The sequence below is a fragment of the Hyperolius riggenbachi genome, chromosome 11 (genome assembly GCF_040937935.1).
Source record: "Hyperolius riggenbachi isolate aHypRig1 chromosome 11, aHypRig1.pri, whole genome shotgun sequence".
Classification (NCBI taxonomy): Eukaryota; Metazoa; Chordata; class Amphibia; order Anura; family Hyperoliidae; genus Hyperolius; species Hyperolius riggenbachi.
Window position 1 is genome coordinate 77,572,294 of NC_090656.1, and position 18,414 is coordinate 77,590,707.

Here is an 18,414-nt window from a genome sequence, read left to right on the forward strand (position 1 = left end):
AAGGGCTTGATTCACAAAAGAGTGCTAACTTTTAGCACGACCGTTTTCGCGCGGATTTTCACGTTCGCGAGCAATTAAACGTTTTCGCGCGAAAATTCGCGTTAGCGCGCGAAAACGATAACGATTTCGCGCAAAAACGTTTAATTGCGCACGAACGCGAAAATTCGCGCGAAAACGCCGAAAATTCGCGCGAAAACGGCCGTGCTTAAAAGTTAGCACTCTTTTGTGAAACAAGCCCTAAGTCTTAACCCTTTCAGTGCTCCCTGTAAAAGTGAAACCAAGTGAAACTTCAAGGTTTTTTTAGAATTTCCATAAATTGTAATGAAGATTGTTTTCCATAAAGGTTATTATGCTGAGGCTAATCTTTTAGTTTCAAAGGCTTTTATTAAAGATAGCTTTGAGGAGTGGCTAATCTTTTAGAGCAGGGAGGAAGTTCTGAGTTTAGTTCCACTTTAAAATAGAGGCATTGAAAAAATAATGCATTCCTGGCATTCATTACTGATCCCGAATACATCTTGATGTATAACACGAGACGTTGATCACCATCATATGCTGTACATGTCTTTGCAGATCTTGAGCACATCAAAGGTGGATCCGTACCTCAGTCTGATTTATGTTGTGACCAGTAATGGGCAGCTACTGGATGGCATAACAGCCAGCAACCTGCTCAATAAACTCTCTGGGGAAGTGGTGGGCTATTACCTGGGAGACCCTCCCTCCATCATTGCAGAGCGTAAGTGTGCCTTGATGTTTGCCTCTTCTGATATTATTGTGTTACATCTACGTGTAATCAAGTTGCTGTTTCTGCAATATTTTATTATAAGAAAATTATACAAATTCAGAACTTCCGATGTGTGTTGACACATTCTGATACATTGCAATAAAAGCATTGTGTCTCGTTTGAGAAACACCTATCCTCACCCTTTATATATTCCTGTTTATTTCCAGCATTATATTACCCAAACATTGACACCTCCGGTACAACTATCATCTACTGGGTGACCACAGGTAAGGATATTTATGCAATTTTTACTAACTGTACTCCATGTCCATGATATTAGTTACAAAAAGTAGCTTTCCCTGCTTATTCTTTATCTTTTCATCAGCTCTGAACATCTATACTGTTGACAGCACTTTGTTATGGCAAACCCTGTACTCTGTGCTGATTCTGGCCACTGACTTATATAGCCTCTTCATATCTTCAAGTACTTTTTGGCAAAATGAGGTGGGGAAAGGATTACAGAGGAGTAGGATCTAAGCCCACGTATAACCACCATGCCCTAGGCACCCACCTAGGTTCCCTTGTGGATAACCCCGTTTTGGTAGACAGAGCACTGACAGAAAAGGTTGCATTTAAAAGTTGTGTGGACAGCAGTCAGAGCTATAGATAGGTCAGTGCAGCAGTGTCAGAAATATTACAAGTTACATTAGTCGGGACGGCTGTCTCTGGGATTCCAACACATGGAGACCTGGAGTCACACTTTAAAGAGGAACTTTACCGAAAAGAGGGAAAAAAAAGAAATCAATACATTGCAAAGTGAGTAGTTAAAAAATAGAAGAGAGATCAAGAAATGATTGATATTCGCCATGTAATGTTTTTACATTGTTGATCCACAATCAGCCTGCACGTAATCATCTTTACTACTGGCAGACAGCACCAACTACCATTACCTATAACCACACCCCCTAACAATGCTATAGACTAGGCCTCGTTTCCATCTGTGCACTTCTGCCCGCTTTTCAGCAAAATGTATCAATCTGTAACATTGATGTGCTGATGAAAAGCGGATAGGAGCGCACTAGTGGAAATGAGGCCTAAAGTGTTTTTTTTTTTAATAAACATGCAGTACATATGCACAGAGGGAGATATTGGTTGGTTGGCATTTGGAAACAGTTATGTCCCACAATGCAACAAGACTTATGGACAGGAAACTGTCAGGACCTAGGTCCTGACACAGGTTGTGGGAGGGGTTTCACCACAATATAAGCCATACAGACCCCTAATGGTCTATCTGAGAAAATTTAAAGATTTCTCGTGGGAAACAGGGTATCAGCTACTGATTGGGATGACGTACAATCCTTGGTTACAGTCCCTCTTTAAGGATATAGAGCAGTGCTGCTTTTGCCACGTAAGTTTTCTCATTAAAGCCAAGAGAGAGAATAGCCAATTTCATGCGTTTCATATGAAGCCCAGCTTACAGAGAAGAATTAGTCTCTTTGTCTCACAGTCATACTTCTCATTCCCTGCTATACAAAAGTAAATATGAAAACTGCACTTACCATTTGGTAAACAAACAGCAAACACGGTAGCACCTTCGTATAAACATTCCCCGGCTTATTTGCTATATACAGGATGATTGCAGCACTTGAGAATTCCTTCATATTTTGAAATCAGGAAACACGGTTCACGACTAAGTTAATGACAACTGCTATGTACTGTTGCCCTAGCAACCAGGTGTAACAAAGCCGCCTCCAGTAGAGAACTGATGACGAATGTGTGATTAAAATAAATAAAAGACGCATTGGTAAGAAGCAACGCTGATTGAAAAGCTTTGAGTTTAAAAAAATATGGCCAGATGCATGGTTTTAACTAATTAGCTAAATGGGTTTCTTGAAAATAAATCAGGTGGTTATCACACTAAAGGGAAGCAAATTGTATTTAGCATAATTCATTACAGAAAAACAATATTAACCCCTTTGCGATGCTCGGATTGCAAATTAATAAATTGCATGGCGGGTTAGAGGGGGTGTCATCAGGATTCAGGTGGGGGCTGCTTTCACAACCTTAGTCAACTGATACCTAGCATGTGGTGGAAACCATTACTAATCTGAATTGGAACACATTTAACAGCTAGTTTTTGAGGAAAAAAGTCTATATTTAAATGCAGTAATATATTTAAATGACAGATAATGTATTACATGTGTATATATATATATATATGTTCAGAGTGTGGGAAATAAAAAAAATACGTGGGGTTCCCTCTCCCGAGCCTCTTTAACCCCCTTGTCCCCGAAGCAGGCTGGGAAAGCCAGAATGCGGAGTCCCGGCCATATAGGGCTTTGCACCCTAAGTTATACCAGCCCAAGTGGTCCATGGTATGGGGGAGAGCCTCCCCCTCTACCCCAGAGCCTTTGTCCTATCCATGGACAAGGGTCTCTTACCCACCTCTGGTGCCCCAAGAGGATGTGAGGGCCGACAACACCTTGGAGAAGGGGACCCCCAGATGCCAGCTCCCTCCCCAGGAGAAATGAGTTTAGGGGTACATAGTACCCCTTACCCATTTCCACAAAGGGTTGAAAAGAAAGAAAAACGCAACCATGAAAAAGTATATTAAGGCTCTAAATTAACCATAAATACTAACCTTTTAAAAAATATTCCCACGTTAATATCCTCGGATATGATCCCACGCCAAAAATCCTCAGTTAGCTTGATTGAAGATCTCCGCGCACTCGTCGCCACACATGCCGCACCCTGCTGCAGCTCTAGCTATACTTAGTATAGCTAGAGCCCTAAGCATCTTTAAATTCCCCTCCAAGGCTCTCCATTGGTCTGTTACAAACCACTTGGAAGAATCTGGAGGATAATTGACCCAAGCTTTGTAAAGCTTAGTACCCACAGGCTTACCCACAGGCATGGATAAGGGATCTCTGCTGATTAACGATCGTTCCTCGTTCCTCTGTTTACACGATCGCTCTCGCTGCAAATCCTTTGAATGTCAATATCTTTTTTCAACCAAACTATGTGACTATGTAATGATCTGATTATAAAGTATTATTTTGTTTTGTTAGACTAGGTAGGGAGGATATAGACAGACCTCCAACATCAAGTGTGAGTTGGTTTGCTCTCCTGGACCCAAACAAGTGTATGGATATACAACATGTCAAAAGAGTTATATATATCGTCACTAAATGAGTCATTCTGTATGCTGTTTGTGTGATTACAGTGATACAGGGAGTTGATCCTCAGCTGCTAGGGGTGAACAACCAGAGTTTTGCAAGGCAGATGGAAGAGAGACTGGCTACCCTCTTTCAACTCTCCGGTCAGCAGTCGAGAAGATTTAAGCGAGCAACTACTGTGGGAAGCTACACTGTGCAGGTAAGGCCTCTTGCACGCTGGGCTTGCATTGTGAACCTTCGAATCCTTTCTTACCGCAAGGTGCCACAACTACATTGTAAGTCCATGGAGCCTTGCAGGGTTATTGCCGTGCGAATCGATGCGCTGGAAGCATCCGATCTGACACAATGGCACAATGTTTTCAAGGAGGTCATTTTTCATCTTCAGTTCAAAATAACTTTCCAGCACTTTTCAACTTAAAAAGTACCAAAAAGTAGGCGAAAAAGTACTATCAAAATTATTTCGAGTATTTTCTTTCTTTCTGGTGGCTTAAAAGGCATTTTATTTATAAATTTAAAAATATCACTTAGGAGAAAATGCAGGAGAAAAAGTCAATTGCATTAGGCCCAGAGTCTCATGAACCGCGCTTAGATCATGCACTTATGCCAGTTAATGGACAATGCAGGCAGTGAGCATAACAGGAGCGCAGTGCGGCACGCATGCGCATTCCAACAGTGATCCCAGTGACGTACTCACTGCCCAGCAGGGAGTACGTCACTAGCCGGGGTGGGGTGGGCATATGCATATGACCCTGTGCTCGCACCATATTGCATCGCACAATTCCAGTGTAAAACCGGCCTTAATTGCAAGGAAAGATTTGGAAAGCTGGCAATGCTGACCATGCTGCTTTCTTGGTTGTCCACCCACCCTCTGCACTTATTAACCTAGAATGATTATGCAGGTCAGATATTTAGACTTCAGTGATTGACCTGCGCCCTACATTAGCTGCCTGTATGTTGCCGGAGTGCGACTGACACTGCTGAGGCCAGGAGATCAGTGTGACATCCAGGCAATTAGTATTTTTTCAAACCAGTTCAGCTTTCATAATGTCTTTCATAATCTCTCAGTAAGGGTCCTCTTTATTCTAGAATTAAAAATGCTTCAAAAAACTTAAGAATCACAATAGTTTGCAACACATAAAACCCCTTTTGTCACAGTTAGGGTTAAAAATAAAAAAATTCCTCTTCACCTACACACTTCACAAACTTTGAAAGTGATCCTTTTATGAACTTTGTCTTCATGAAAGCACCTGCTCTGCAGGTATGTAGGAGAGTTATTACACTCTGCTCAGCACTACAAACCTGCATGGGGCGGGTTCAAGACCAGGCTGAGAAACATAATATCCCTGCAAACCAATGCAGTCTGCTGGCTGACAGGAAGAATCCCAAAAAGTTTTTCCATGACTACAAAATTCAATTGCTCACGTTAAATTTCAATAGTTCTAAGAGCAAGGGAAATCTTGGTAGTATACAGGTGTCAGCTACACTTGAAAGGTAATATAACATAAAAGAATCATCAGTGATGTTGATACTGGTCTTACCATGATTATGGGACAGCAGGAAGAGGTGGCAGCACTTCCCAAAGCAGGCTACATCTGAATGACTACCAGCATAGGTGTGCAGAGCCTAATTATGGGCAGGGTACACATCTTGCATTCAAAACAGATGCACCATATTAAAATTAATAGAGGATGTTAGCTTCCAAAACAGTTTGCATGCAAAGTATTTCATACTATTTTGGAAGGGACCCTAACCTCTAACTAATTAACAGAGGAGCATAGTTTGAACTTGGTAGCAGCTGGCCATAAAATGGTTTACACATTTTTTTTTTAGGGGGAGGAAGGGCAGCGCATCTTAAGACCAGGCCACATCTGAATGACTACTAACAGAGGAGTGCAGAGCCCCCTAGAGGCAACATACACACCAATACAAGGTGTGTATGTTGCCACTAGGGGGTCTTCATGTCTCGGTTGGTAGTCATTCAGATCTGGCCTGGTTTTTGGATGCGCTGCCATTTCTCCCGTTGTCTTTCAATGATTATGCTTGGTATGGAGGTAGAATCCTCTTCCAATGTTAACATTTTCTGTGTATTGTAATGTGTGCTCTGGAGTCTTGAGTGACAAGTACGCTAGAGAAGGGTTGGGCAGCCAATGCTCTATAGGACAGCATTGGTACGCTTTGGATGCGCCGCCCCATTCATAGTTATTAAGTGGTGCAACACTACATTACACACTATGCTGAGCGGCTAGGAATGATGCTGCTCTCTGTATCACAGTCATTATTAGTGAAATTCCATATTCCATTGAGGTTCTAGAAGCAGAGCCAGTGCTGCCTTGTACCTTTATCTTTGTGAAAGATGTAATTACTCTGTGAGCTACTGGAAATTTTGCCTTGTTTTACAGATGGTGAAAATGCAGCAATTGGATGGTTCTAATAATCCAGTTGAGCTGACTTATTATGCTGACAAGGATGGAGTGCCAATCCTGGGCACAGCCGCTGCCAAGCAACTGAGCACTATTGATCCTCAAACTATGGCGCTGACTCTAGGATATATTGTTAGGACACAAGCCAATCGTAAGCTTCCTTTTTTCCGAATTCCTTGTAAAAAATGTTTTCGTATATATGTCAGAGTATTGCCATGCTTTTTTTTGCTTTTTGCGTTATGATTAAGCTAAATACTCGCCACCCGACAGAGGAAGATGGATCAAGCGATGTCCCCATGACGTTGAGCGTTCCATCTTCCGGCTGGAGGGTATATGCAACGTGACACAAAGGGCGCGAACAGGAAACCAAGGGATCGCGATACTTTGCACGGAGTCACCAAGGATCTTAAAGATCCGATCCTCCATGACAGTCGTTATCGCTAAATGTTGTTTGCGTGATCGCACACCTGTACCCAAGTCGCAAAATCACGGACATGATTGTTCGTTGCTTAAAAAAAAATCACCGGTCATCTGAAGAATCATTCATCTGGAAAATCGTTTGGTGGGTACCGGCCTTTAGAGATCTGTACTGGAGTCTTCAGGACAGAAACAAAGGATTATCTATGCAGTTGCAGTAGTATCACCAAACTAATAATAATCCTGATGGGGGTGTTTAGAACAATTTTTATTGCTTTCTGTGTCCCATATAAAGCAGTTTCTCTTCAGTTTCTGCCCCAATGCCTAGGCATTGATCAGCCGAGGTTAAAAAAATAGAAAAACACACAGGGACAGCGGGAGCCCGATCTGGTGTATTATCATAAGATATCACGGTACAGGAATTAGTAGTATGTGATTATATTCACAAGGCTGGGTTACTTACTGGAGGCAACCACTCATACGAGCATATGAGGACTACCATCCCCACTCGGACTTGTGATCTGCATCTGATGGACACAGCTCTTAAAAAAAGGTTCACTCCAAGAGCAGTGATTCCCTCACGTCCGGGATAACTTAGAGGCAGCAGAACTGTAGGAGGAACCCCAAAACATATAAAAATACAAATTAGAAAATGCATCTCTTAGGTAGAACAAGGAATTTTGAGGATGAGATCTTACCTTGAATAAGTCTCACGTGCATGATTCAGAAAAAAAATGGTTTCTTTATTAAAAGTATACCTCCGGGAATCTGAAAAATAAAAGTTTTACTCACCTGGGGCTTCTTTCAGCTCCTAGAAGTCTGTTAGGTCCCATGGCGAAGTTCCACTCTGAGCCAGACCTCGGCTCTCCACTGTGTAAGATCTCAACCCGCAACTGTGTTGGGATCCTCTGCACATGCGCGGGCGTGCCGTGCGCCTCTTGTGATCATGCACCCATCGGCAGGAGCACTCTGCGAGAGGCGCGTGGCACGCCCGTGCATGTTCAGAAGACCCTGACCCAGCTGCAGGTCACAATCTTCACGGAGGGGAGAACAGAGGCCTGGCTCAGAGCGGAACTGTGCCGTGGGACCTAACAGACATCTAGGGGCTGGAAGAAGTCCCAGCTCAGTGAAACCTTTATTTTTCTGACTCCTGGATGTATCCTTGAGCACAACAAAATGCGTTGTCTACAACTGCTTAATAAAGAAATTATTTTTTTTTGAACCATACAAGTGAGATCTACTTATTTAAGGTAGGATCTCATCCTCAAAATTGCTTGTACTACTTAGATACATTTTCTATTTTTATATTTTCTTTGTGCGCCATACATTTCTACCGCCTCTAGACATTGATCCTGACAAGGCAGTGAAAATGCAAGGATAATAAAGAGAATTTCAGGTGCCTTTATGTTGGTAGACTATGGTATGGTTTAATTTAAAGAAAACTCCATGATGCATTAAATAAAAGTATTCACCGTTTTATACTCCTTTCTGCAATGCATTTTCCCTTTTCCCCTTGAAATTTGCATTAAAAAATCAATAAAATCAGTCTTTTTCTGCCCATGTCAATCAGGGCAGGAACTCGATTCACTAAAGCTGAGTTGAATTCACCTCTCTTAAAAATGTGTTTCCCACAGAGGAAGTAGGAGGTATAATAACCTTCATGAAAGACTATTACACCTCCCGCACAAAGCTTATTTAGCACCCCACTTAACAGACCTGTTTCCTGAATGCTTTTATTAGCAATACATGTTATCTTTTCTGATACACTGTATATAAAATGTTATAAAAAAAAATCAAAAACATTAAAATACCTGGTGCAGCAGTTCATAGCTGCTGACCTTTTTGCCAACAGATTTTGCTTATTTCTGTCTATCTTTGAACTAAGCCCCCTGTAGCAATTTGAGTAGCAAGAGCTGTGGAGCAAATGATCTACCAATGTAGGAAGTTAGCTGGAACTAAAATCTGCAGAGAGGAAACCAGCAGCTATGAACACAGGCACCCTGGGCCATATGCAATTCACTTTTTCACCTGAGTTTTCTCCTAGGAGATAATGTTTCATCTTTTCAGCACTTTTCAACTAAAAAAGTACCAAAAAGTAGGTGGAAAAGTACTTTCAAAATTATTTTGAGTATTTTCTTGCTTTCTGGTGGCTTAAAGGGTATTTTATTGACAAGTTTAACCACATCAGCCTAACTGGATGAGTATACACATCCAATGTAATTGTGGAGAGTGCACCACCAGTTTGTTACTAAATGAGGCACATGTGGTATCATTTATCATTTTATGGCTGGAGAATACATTTTGGTGTATTTTAAAGCTTGGGCCCACATCACATGAGAAATGGGTAGGGACAAACTCAATCCAGCATAAAAATTAATTTTCAAAAGTATAATCAAACTCGGGAAAGTATTAGTATAGCTACACAAGAAATATGGGGTAACATTTTAACAGTGATAAGTAGTAGAATAGATTTTAGGGTGTTTTAGCGTTAAGGGATATGTCTTGTGTATTCTTTTTAGTAACAAACTGAATCATAAGCAATACACATTTTGTATATTCTGTACCAATGACAATAAAGTGAAAGAATATAAAAGAAAATAACTATATTGTTGGATTTTTAAATATGTATGCCATGAGGGTATATTACTGTTATTTTGCAAAAAAAGGTTTTGTAATCATCGATAGCGTACAATGAGAAAGCAAAAAACACAAAACAGAAAAAAGACACCTTTATTTCCAAATACAATATTGTCACCATACATTGTACTAGGGAAATAATCTAAATGTTGTAATAACCAGGATGGATAAGCAAATACAACTTGTGGGTTTAACTTATAGTTAGCGCTGTTTATTGTAAAGCTATAATGGATGTAAATGGAGAAATAGTGTTTTTTTTTTCCATTTTTTCCCCTTATTTTCCCTTTAAAATGCCTAGAAAATAAGGTAATTGCAAAACAAAAATTTTACTCACTAAGAGCCTAATTTGTCCTAAAAAAATACATAGATAATTTAGGTGTGATAAGTAGTAATAAAGTTATTGGCAAATTAATTGGAGCAGTGCTAATATGTGAAAACTGCACTCATTCTGAAGTGGCTAAAATTATCACCTAGGAGATATTGCATATGGGCCCTTGTCATAAAATTAATTTTATTCCACCAGCGAGCAAGAAAATACTCAATTGTGATAGTACTTTTTCAATAACGTTTGGGTAATTTTTCAGTTGTAACATGCTTAAAAGTTATTTTAAAGAAAAAAATGAAAATTATCTCCTAGGAGAAAACTCAGGAGAAAAAGTTACCGTAATTGCATATGGGCCAAGGTATTTTACATTTTTCATTGCAGATACTTTAATATTTTTTTTTATGAAATATTCCAAAAATTAAAATATAAAATAAACTGCTAATTAATGTGGAGAGAGAAAAGTAGGGTCAAAAAAATATTGTGTAGCCCATTGGGGTGTAACACATTCCAAGAAAGAATGGAATAAGGGTTCCTCAACTATGCAGTGCTGCAATGTAGTGTAGCAGACATGTGAAAGGATAGATAATTAGATGATAGATAGATAGATAGATAGATAGATAGATAGATAGATAGATAGATAGATAGATAGATTCTTGTCCGTTACAAGTTCAGTGTCTGTCTGCTCTACAACAACACAGCGGAATGGATACAGTATGAGCTGGCATCCAAAGTTATTAGAAAAGTACACTACAAAAGAGTCTCACTGTATAAAATAACATAATGTACATTGTTATATATATAACATATTCATCATAACAGAAATCTGTAGTTCCATAGTTTAAGAAAATCAACATTTTAAAGACATTCAGTACATTCAGTACTGGATCCACTCCTCAATGTTGATGTCAGAATAGAAAACCTTTAGGCCCCGTTCACACTTGCGGTTTTGCAAAAACCGCACCGGATGTCCGGACCGCACCGGAGCCGGATCGGACCTGACCCGTACGGTTCCAGTCCGGATCCGGTCCGGATCCGGTCCGGTTGCATACGGTTTCCGTGCGGTATGAACACGGTTGCGGTCCGGATCCGGATTCTTAAAGAGATAACAACCTGTATAAATACCTGGGGTTCTGGGAGGTCAGCAGAAGCTCTGGGGTCATTGTTGGAGACAGCTGGACGTGTGGAGACCATCCTTGGATACAGAGACAGCAGTTGGGACCATGGATCCAGTCATTTTTTACGCTTATTACCTGGGAATTCTCTCCTTCCTGTTGTTTACCTACTACTATGTGGGGAGAAGGCGTGCTCCTCGCAGGAGATGGTGGGTGCACCCTCTACTAGCCAGGAGGCAGAGGAAGGGAAAATTCCAGGCCCTCTACCGGGACCTCAGACGACACCCACAGAAGTTCTACAGCTACACTCGGATGTCTATTCCCCTGTAAGTATCTAGGCCTAAATACACCAACCCCCACCATCCCTAAACACCCCACCCTCACCCCCACAACACCTCATCCCTGTATACCTAGCTAAACACACCACCCTGACCCCCACACCCCTGTATACCTAGCTATACACTACACCCCCACCCTCCACAACACTCCCAAACCTCTGTAAACACACCTCCCCCATCCTCCACCCAACACCTTGTCCCACAACATACTTTACAGCTTCTTCCTTTCCATCTCCTGACAGGTTTGATACCCTTTTGGAGATGGTGAAGGATGACCTTAGGAAGAAGGATACCACGTTCAGGAGAGCAGTTACACCACAAGAACAACTACTCATCACACTGAGGTATGTAAAAACAAATTTTTTTATTGCAAAAACAACCACTTTCCAACATGAAAACATTCTTCCAACATGGAAGACAAAAAATAACATATCTATGGTATAGCCCGGTCAGTTTTAAGGAACACCAACCACCAACTTTGTGCTGGAAGAGTTGCAGGGCATAGCTGCCCAAGTGTCTTTCGGGGACACCAGTCCCTAATATTAAAGTGCTTCAAAAACCTAACCACTGGCACAGGACCCTCTGAGCCATGGATGAAGGACACAGGTCAGTGAAAAGGCTAGGCCTCTCACCGACCAGTGTAGGTGTCCTTCATCCATGGCTCCAAGGGTCTTGTGCAAGTGATTAGGAACAAGAACAAAGTGAGGAGCAAGAGGAACCGATGGCAGAGGAGCAGGACTACAGGTAGTGTCTTTCGGGGACACCAGGCCCTAAATTTTTAGTGCTTCTAAAACCTAACCACTGGCACAGGACCCTCTGAGCCATGGATGAAGGACACAGGTCAGTGAAAAGGCTAGGCCTCTCACCGACCAGTCAAGGTGTCCTTCATCCATGGCTCCAAGGGTCTTGTGCAAGTGGTTAGGAACAAGAACAAAGTGAGGAGCAAGAGGAACCGATGGCAGAGGTGCATGACTACAGGTGCAGTGCAACAGGCACAAGGTTGTGACCCAGGTAGTGTCTTTCGGGGACACCAGGCCCTAAAATTGAAGTGCTTTAAAAACCTAACCACTAGCACAGGACCCTCTGAGCCATGGATGAAGGACACAGGTCAGTGAAAAGGCTAGGCCTCTCACCGACCAGTGAAGGTGTCCTTCACCCATGGCTCCAAGGGTCTTGTGCAAGTGATTAGGAACAACAAAGTAAGGAACAAGAGGAATCAAAGGCACAGGTGCAGGACTACAGGTGCAGTGCAACAGGCACAAGGTTGTGACCCAGGTAGTGTCTTTCGGGGACACCAGGCCCTAAAATTGAAGTGCTTTAAAAACCTAACCACTGGCACATGACCCTCTGAGCCATGGATGAAGGACACAGATCAGTGAAAAGGCTAGGCCTCTCACCGACCAGTGAAGGTGTCCTTCACCCATGGCTCCAAGGGTCTTGTGCAAGTGATTAGGAACAACAAAGTAAGGAACAAGAGGAATCAAAGGCACAGGTGCAGGACTACAGGTGCAGTGCAACAGGCACAAGGTTGTGATCCAGGTAGTGTCTTTCGGGGACACCAGGCCCTAAAGTTCAAGTCCAGCAAAAACAAAAGTTCCCTGACATGGTCATCTGAACACCTCTGAACCTTGGTTGAAGGAGATGGGGCAGGGAAAAGGTTGGGCTAAAAAGCCCTGGGATGGTATCCTTCCTCCGAGGATCGGAGGTATTCAGAGGAGCATGTCCAGGAACAATTTGACTTTTTTTTTCAAATTGGATCGGCACCACTACTAGAAAAGGTGGGAGTTGCTGCCTGGAAATCTGGACTCTCTTGGGTGCTGGTCGTGGATGAGCTGGACCCTGACAGCGGTGGCCCATATTGACTGCCTCTGTAGCCGGTGTACATCTGTGATGATTGCCAGGTGGGCACCGCTGTTGGTTGTGGGGGTCTAAAAATTGGTGGTTGCAATAATGGCGTGTCCATGTGTTGTTTGATCACCTCCAGCAAAGTGGAATGGCACGCCATCATGTTTTGGGAAGGCACCTTTTCCAAATATGGTATTAGAGACATCACAGTGTGAAAACACGGGTGTGCCTGCAATTTCAGTAGTTCCTTGCTTTGTTGATGCATTTGCTGCATCATGTTCTGCAGCTGGCCCACCGACTGATGATGCTGCGCACGCAGTTGGTCGATTTCTCCTCTGTGCATCTCATGCATCATTTTAAGCTCGTCCCTGTAGTGCCCATGTACAGCGTCGAGCTCACATTGCAGTGAAGTGATGTGGGACTTGTACTGCTCCATGATATGGCCCCTGTCCTCATCTTGCAACTGCCGGGTTATGAGAGTTTGGTGGCTCTGAAGAATCCCGAGAAGTCCGGAGACAGCCCCGGACATCTCGGACTCTGTCTCTCTCCTTGTTGGGGGGAGGGTACCTCGACGCCTCACTGGTGGGGTGGTCCTCACTGGTGGTGTGGCAGCATCTTCCCGTCCTCTGGCCTGTGTCGGGGTTGCCCTGCGCGCTGGTTGTGCTGCAGTCTCTTGGTGCTCCTCACTTTGTTCTTGTTCCCCTGGAGCTTCCATAGCGGTCGATTGTGGAGGTGCAGCTTCTTCCACACTCGGTCCTGCAACCTCAACATCCAAGCTCTCTTCTACCAAGTCATCATCAAAGGAGAGAGCTGGGATAGCTAAGGACTCCCTCCTCCTACTCCTCTCCTCGGGGAAATAGGTTACATCGGCGACGTCATCATCCACCAAGCTCTCCTCACTGCTGAACCGTGCCTCCTGGGTCGGTTCCTCTTGCTCCAAATTGTCTTCAGTCCTGTAGATAAAAACAATATTTATTGGTGTGCCAAACAGCATGTGGCGTCAATTCACAGAGCTAGCAAACACTAGCAAACACTTTATCAACCGTTTCTACCAAACATTTGATAAAGCTTGTGAGAAAAGTTCGCTAGCCATGGGAATTGAGGCCAGTTTATAGCAATACATGGCCGAAGTCATGGTAGTTGTCTGCTAAAATGAGCTCTCAGTTCCTGCCCACAGTAGTGGTACTTACAGTCTAGGTTCCAGGCTTGCATTGATGAAAGACAATTGCTTGGCAAATTGGTAGTCTTTTTGTCGCTTTCCCCTGCCACTGCCACTTCGTTCGGCAAGTTTTTTCTTCCGTAGCCATTTCACGTATGCATCACGTATATTGCGCCACCTTGTCTTGAACCTTTCTCCTGTAACGACATGAAAAATTGATTTCGATTATTTCTCTTGTAGGTACATCGCAACTGGACAAACATATACATCGCTACATGTCACATTTCGTATTGGGAAGAGCACGGTGGCAGGCATCGTCGTGAGGACTTCGAGGATCCTTTGGACGCGACTGAGGGCCAGATACATGCCTGTGCCAGACACCACGAAATGGGAGGAGATCGCCCAGGGCTTCTGGACCGAGTGCAAGTTTCCTAATTGTGTTGGCGCACTGGATGGGAAACACATCCGGCTTCAGAAACCCGTGGGGAGTGGCAGCCATTATTTCAACTATAAAAAATACTTTAGCATTGTTCTAATGGCAGTGGCAGATGCGGACTACAAGTTTGTGTACGTGGACGTGGGGTCGTACGGTAGTTCCAATGACTCTGGAATTTTCCAGCGTACGACCCTTTGCCGGCTGATGGAGGAAGGCAGACTGCGTCTCCCCTGTGACAGACCCTGGCCTGGGACAAGGGCACCGGCCTACCCCTATGTGTTTGTGGGGGACGAGGCCTTCGCCCTGTCCGACCATGTAATGCGTCCGTACCCAGACAGGGGACTTGATGCCAGGCAGCTACACTTCAATGCTCGGTTGAGCCGTGCAAGGAGAATGGTGGAGTGCACATTTGGGATCCTGGTGTCAAAGTGGAGGGTGTTCCACACGCCCATGCTGCTGAAACCGGGCAACGCAGTTGTTGTGGTGAAGGCAGCATGCATCCTCCACAGCTTTGTGCGGCAGGAGGAAAGAGAGACTCCGGAACCCCTGAATGTGCTTCCACTAATGCCCCTGCGGAGGTATGCAACCAGGCCAAGGGTAGTGTCACTGCGGAACAGGGACCAACTGAGACTTTATTTTACCACACCACCAGGACGAGGGTGAATGTTTGGTTTTTAATATGTTTTGTTGAAATGTGTTTATTTTGGAGTTTCAAGTTTTTAAGTGATTTTAAATGTCTTAATTTTTTACAATAAATTGATGTTTAATAATTGGTCATTGTGTATGTTTTATGTGCACAGGTGGGGTACATCGCAGGTGGGTGGGAGACATCACAGGTGGGTGGGAGACATCACAGGTGGGTGGGAGACATCACAGGTGGGGTACAGGTGGGTGGGATACATCACAGGTTAGGTACAGGTGGGTGGGATACATCACAGGTGGGTGGGATACATCACAGGTGGGGTACAGGTGGGTGGGATACATCACAGGTGGGTGGGATACATCACAGGTGGGGTACAGGTGGGTGGGATACATCACAGGTGGGTGGGATACATCACAGGTGGGTGGGATACATCACAGGTGGGGTACAGGTGGGTGGGATACATCACAGGTGGGTGGGATACATCACAGGTGGGGTACAGGTGGGTGGGATACATCACAGGTGGGTGGGATACATCACAGGTGGGTGGGATACATCACAGGTGGGGTACAGGTGGGTGGGATACATCACAGGTGGGTGGGATACATCACAGGTGGGGTACAGGTGGGTGGGATACATCACAGGTGGGTGGGATACATCACAGGTGGGGTACAGGTGGGTGGGATACATCACAGGTGGGGTACAGGTGGGTGGGATACATCACAGGTGGGTGGGATACATCACAGGTGGGGTACAGGTGGGTGGGATACATCACAGGTGGGTGGGATACATCACAGGTGGGTGGGATACATCACAGGTGGGGTACAGGTGGGTGGGATACATCACAGGTGGGTGGGATACATCACAGGTGGGGTACAGGTGGGTGGGATACATCACAGGTGGGGTACAGGTGGGTGGGATACATCACAGGTGGGTGGGATACATCACAGGTGGGTGGGATACATCACAGGTGGGGTACAGGTGGGTGGGATACATCACAGGTGGGTGGGATACATCACAGGTGGGGTACAGGTGGGTGGGGAACAGGTGGGTGGGCAACACGTGGGTGACACAAATCCATAGCAAAAGTGGAATACATCACAAGCTAACCACAAGCCCCCCCAAAAAACTTCTAGTCAACATACCCTCTGTGCCTTGCTGTCTCTTGCTCAAGTGCTCAAAGTCCTCCACATACAGCTTGGCAATTTTTTTCCACAGGCCTCTGCATTTTTTGATGTTGCTGTGGTCCGCATCCCCCTTGTCCCACAGGGCTGGTACCTGCTGCACCTGTAGGATGAGGTCTTCTGATGTGTAGGGCCTCACCCCCTCGTTATCAGACATATCGTCAGACATGTTGCTGCCAAAGAGCTCCAGCATGAAGTCACTGCTGCTCCACTCTGTGAACGCTGGTGCCATGTGGTCCCCATCCAAAATGGCCACTATACCATAGAGTCAGCATAGGAAGTGTGGTATAACATCCGGTTTTTATAGCCAGTGTGTTGTGCGCTCTCCGGTTCTCATTGGTTTCCATTGGCCAGATGCAACATTCCGGCTCCGGTCCGGATACGTCAGCCGGACCAGCCGGACCAAAAAATAGCGCATGTTGGAACGGACGCCGGAGTCCGGATCCGGTCCGGCTCCGGTCCGGACGAAACGGACGCATGTGAACGGTCGCATAGACTTTCATTGCTATGCCGTGCGTCCGTTTCCTCCGGTCCGCATGCGGTCCGGCTCCGGCACGGCGACGGCACGGCGATTCCGGATAGCAACCGCTAATGTGAACCGGGCCTTAGGGCTTATGGACTTTATTTTTATTTATTTTTTGCCTTTAAATGTGTTTCTGACGCAAATGCATTGTTTGGATTGTGAATGAGTTCTTGCAGAGCACTGTTAAAGGCGGCGTTTCAGCCACAATCTATTTTTATATCTAGATAGAGCAGGGAAGGGTTTTACTTCTGTCTGGATCCTTGTTGATGGGACTTCCTCTTTCAGTTTTAATATCTGTTACATCAGTGGGGGCAGGTAATAAACAAACTGGTCCACAACAGAAGTTCAGACAGAAATAAAACCCTGACTTGGTAAGCTTTGTCCCAAACAAAATAAAATTAACGTTTTAGTTCTACTTTGACCTTCACTTGAATTATGTTTGATTTTCTTTTGCTTTGAGATCTCTCACAGCCTGTCCTATTATCTTGCATTTGATGTCCTTTTCTTATTGTTTAAAATTCAATGGGTGGTTGAGATCAAATTCCACTCAAAACACAAATGTAACTACAGTATTTTCAAGCACATATAAAATGCAAACCATGCACACATACGGTTAATACGTTTATTTATTTCCTTCGTAGCTGTCGTACAGAAGCCGCCAAACAACCTATGGATTATTGCAGCTGTGTTGGCCCCTATTGCCGTTGTCACTGTCATCATCATTATCATCACTGCTGTCCTCTGCCGGAAGAACAAAAGCGACTTCAAGACTGATAGTATGGGCAACATGCCCCCGAGGACAAAGGTAGTGTTTTGGAAAGACATCCAGGCTGCACTTAGTTACAGTATTTTATAGTGGTTATGCCTAAAGAAATGATGGATGTGAGGGGCTGGATAAGCAGTCCCATTCAGCCCACCTATCCATCTCTCTATGCTCCAAGGGTTGGTGACATTAGTGTGGCTCCAGGAAGGTGAATGCATGCGGGTTCTTGAACCTGTGTCAGCGGCCTCTAAGCACACTGGTGCCTCCAGGCTCCTGCCTGCTGTGCCTATTACTAAATCTGGCCCTGTTTCTGCCACCTGTTCAACCTGATCACAGATTACACCATGCAGGTATGTGGAGCATTGTATATCACCAGGGCCGTGCACAGGGTCCCTAAGGGGGGGTGCTTAAATTTCAAAAAGTATAGTCTTATGGGGGTAAGGAAGAAGTGCACAGGGAAAAAGGGCGCAAGTATTCTTTCTAGATGCCGTCAGCACCTGCTATTTTTATATAGCGGCTATTTGTGAGTGTGAGGCGTTAATCACACTGCCCTCACACTGCGTTAATCACACTCACCCTAACCCCTCCCACTTAACTTTAACCCTCCCCCCCCCTCCAGTGCCTAACTTTAACCCTTGCCGTTAAAGACGCGTCCTATTTAGGCGGGCCCTGGGCTGCTATTATAGCGTCTTTCATCTTTCTCTACTGCTCCGCTAAA

The 18,414-nt window shown here is 44.4% G+C and overlaps 1 protein-coding gene and 1 long non-coding RNA gene across 5 annotated transcripts in view; one reads left to right on the forward strand and one right to left on the reverse strand.

Annotated features, from left to right (window-relative positions):
* Positions 1–2,391, reverse strand: part of LOC137538924 (uncharacterized) — a 94,623-nt gene extending 92,232 nt beyond the window's left edge. The window contains exon 1 of the long non-coding RNA XR_011024901.1: positions 2,281–2,391. This is a non-coding gene — a long non-coding RNA (uncharacterized lncRNA). The remainder of the gene's footprint in view (positions 1–2,280) is intronic.
* KIAA1549L (KIAA1549 like) overlaps positions 1–18,414 on the forward strand; it is a 286,722-nt gene that overhangs the window by 139,187 nt on the left and 129,121 nt on the right. For all 4 annotated transcript variants that reach the window (XM_068261355.1, XM_068261352.1, XM_068261354.1 and 1 more), the window contains 5 exons: positions 571–733; positions 949–1,008; positions 3,945–4,096; positions 6,297–6,468; positions 17,575–17,738. In XM_068261355.1, coding sequence (XP_068117456.1) covers positions 571–733; positions 949–1,008; positions 3,945–4,096; positions 6,297–6,468; positions 17,575–17,738 — 711 coding nt within the window. The remainder of the gene's footprint in view (positions 1–570; positions 734–948; positions 1,009–3,944; positions 4,097–6,296; positions 6,469–17,574; positions 17,739–18,414) is intronic.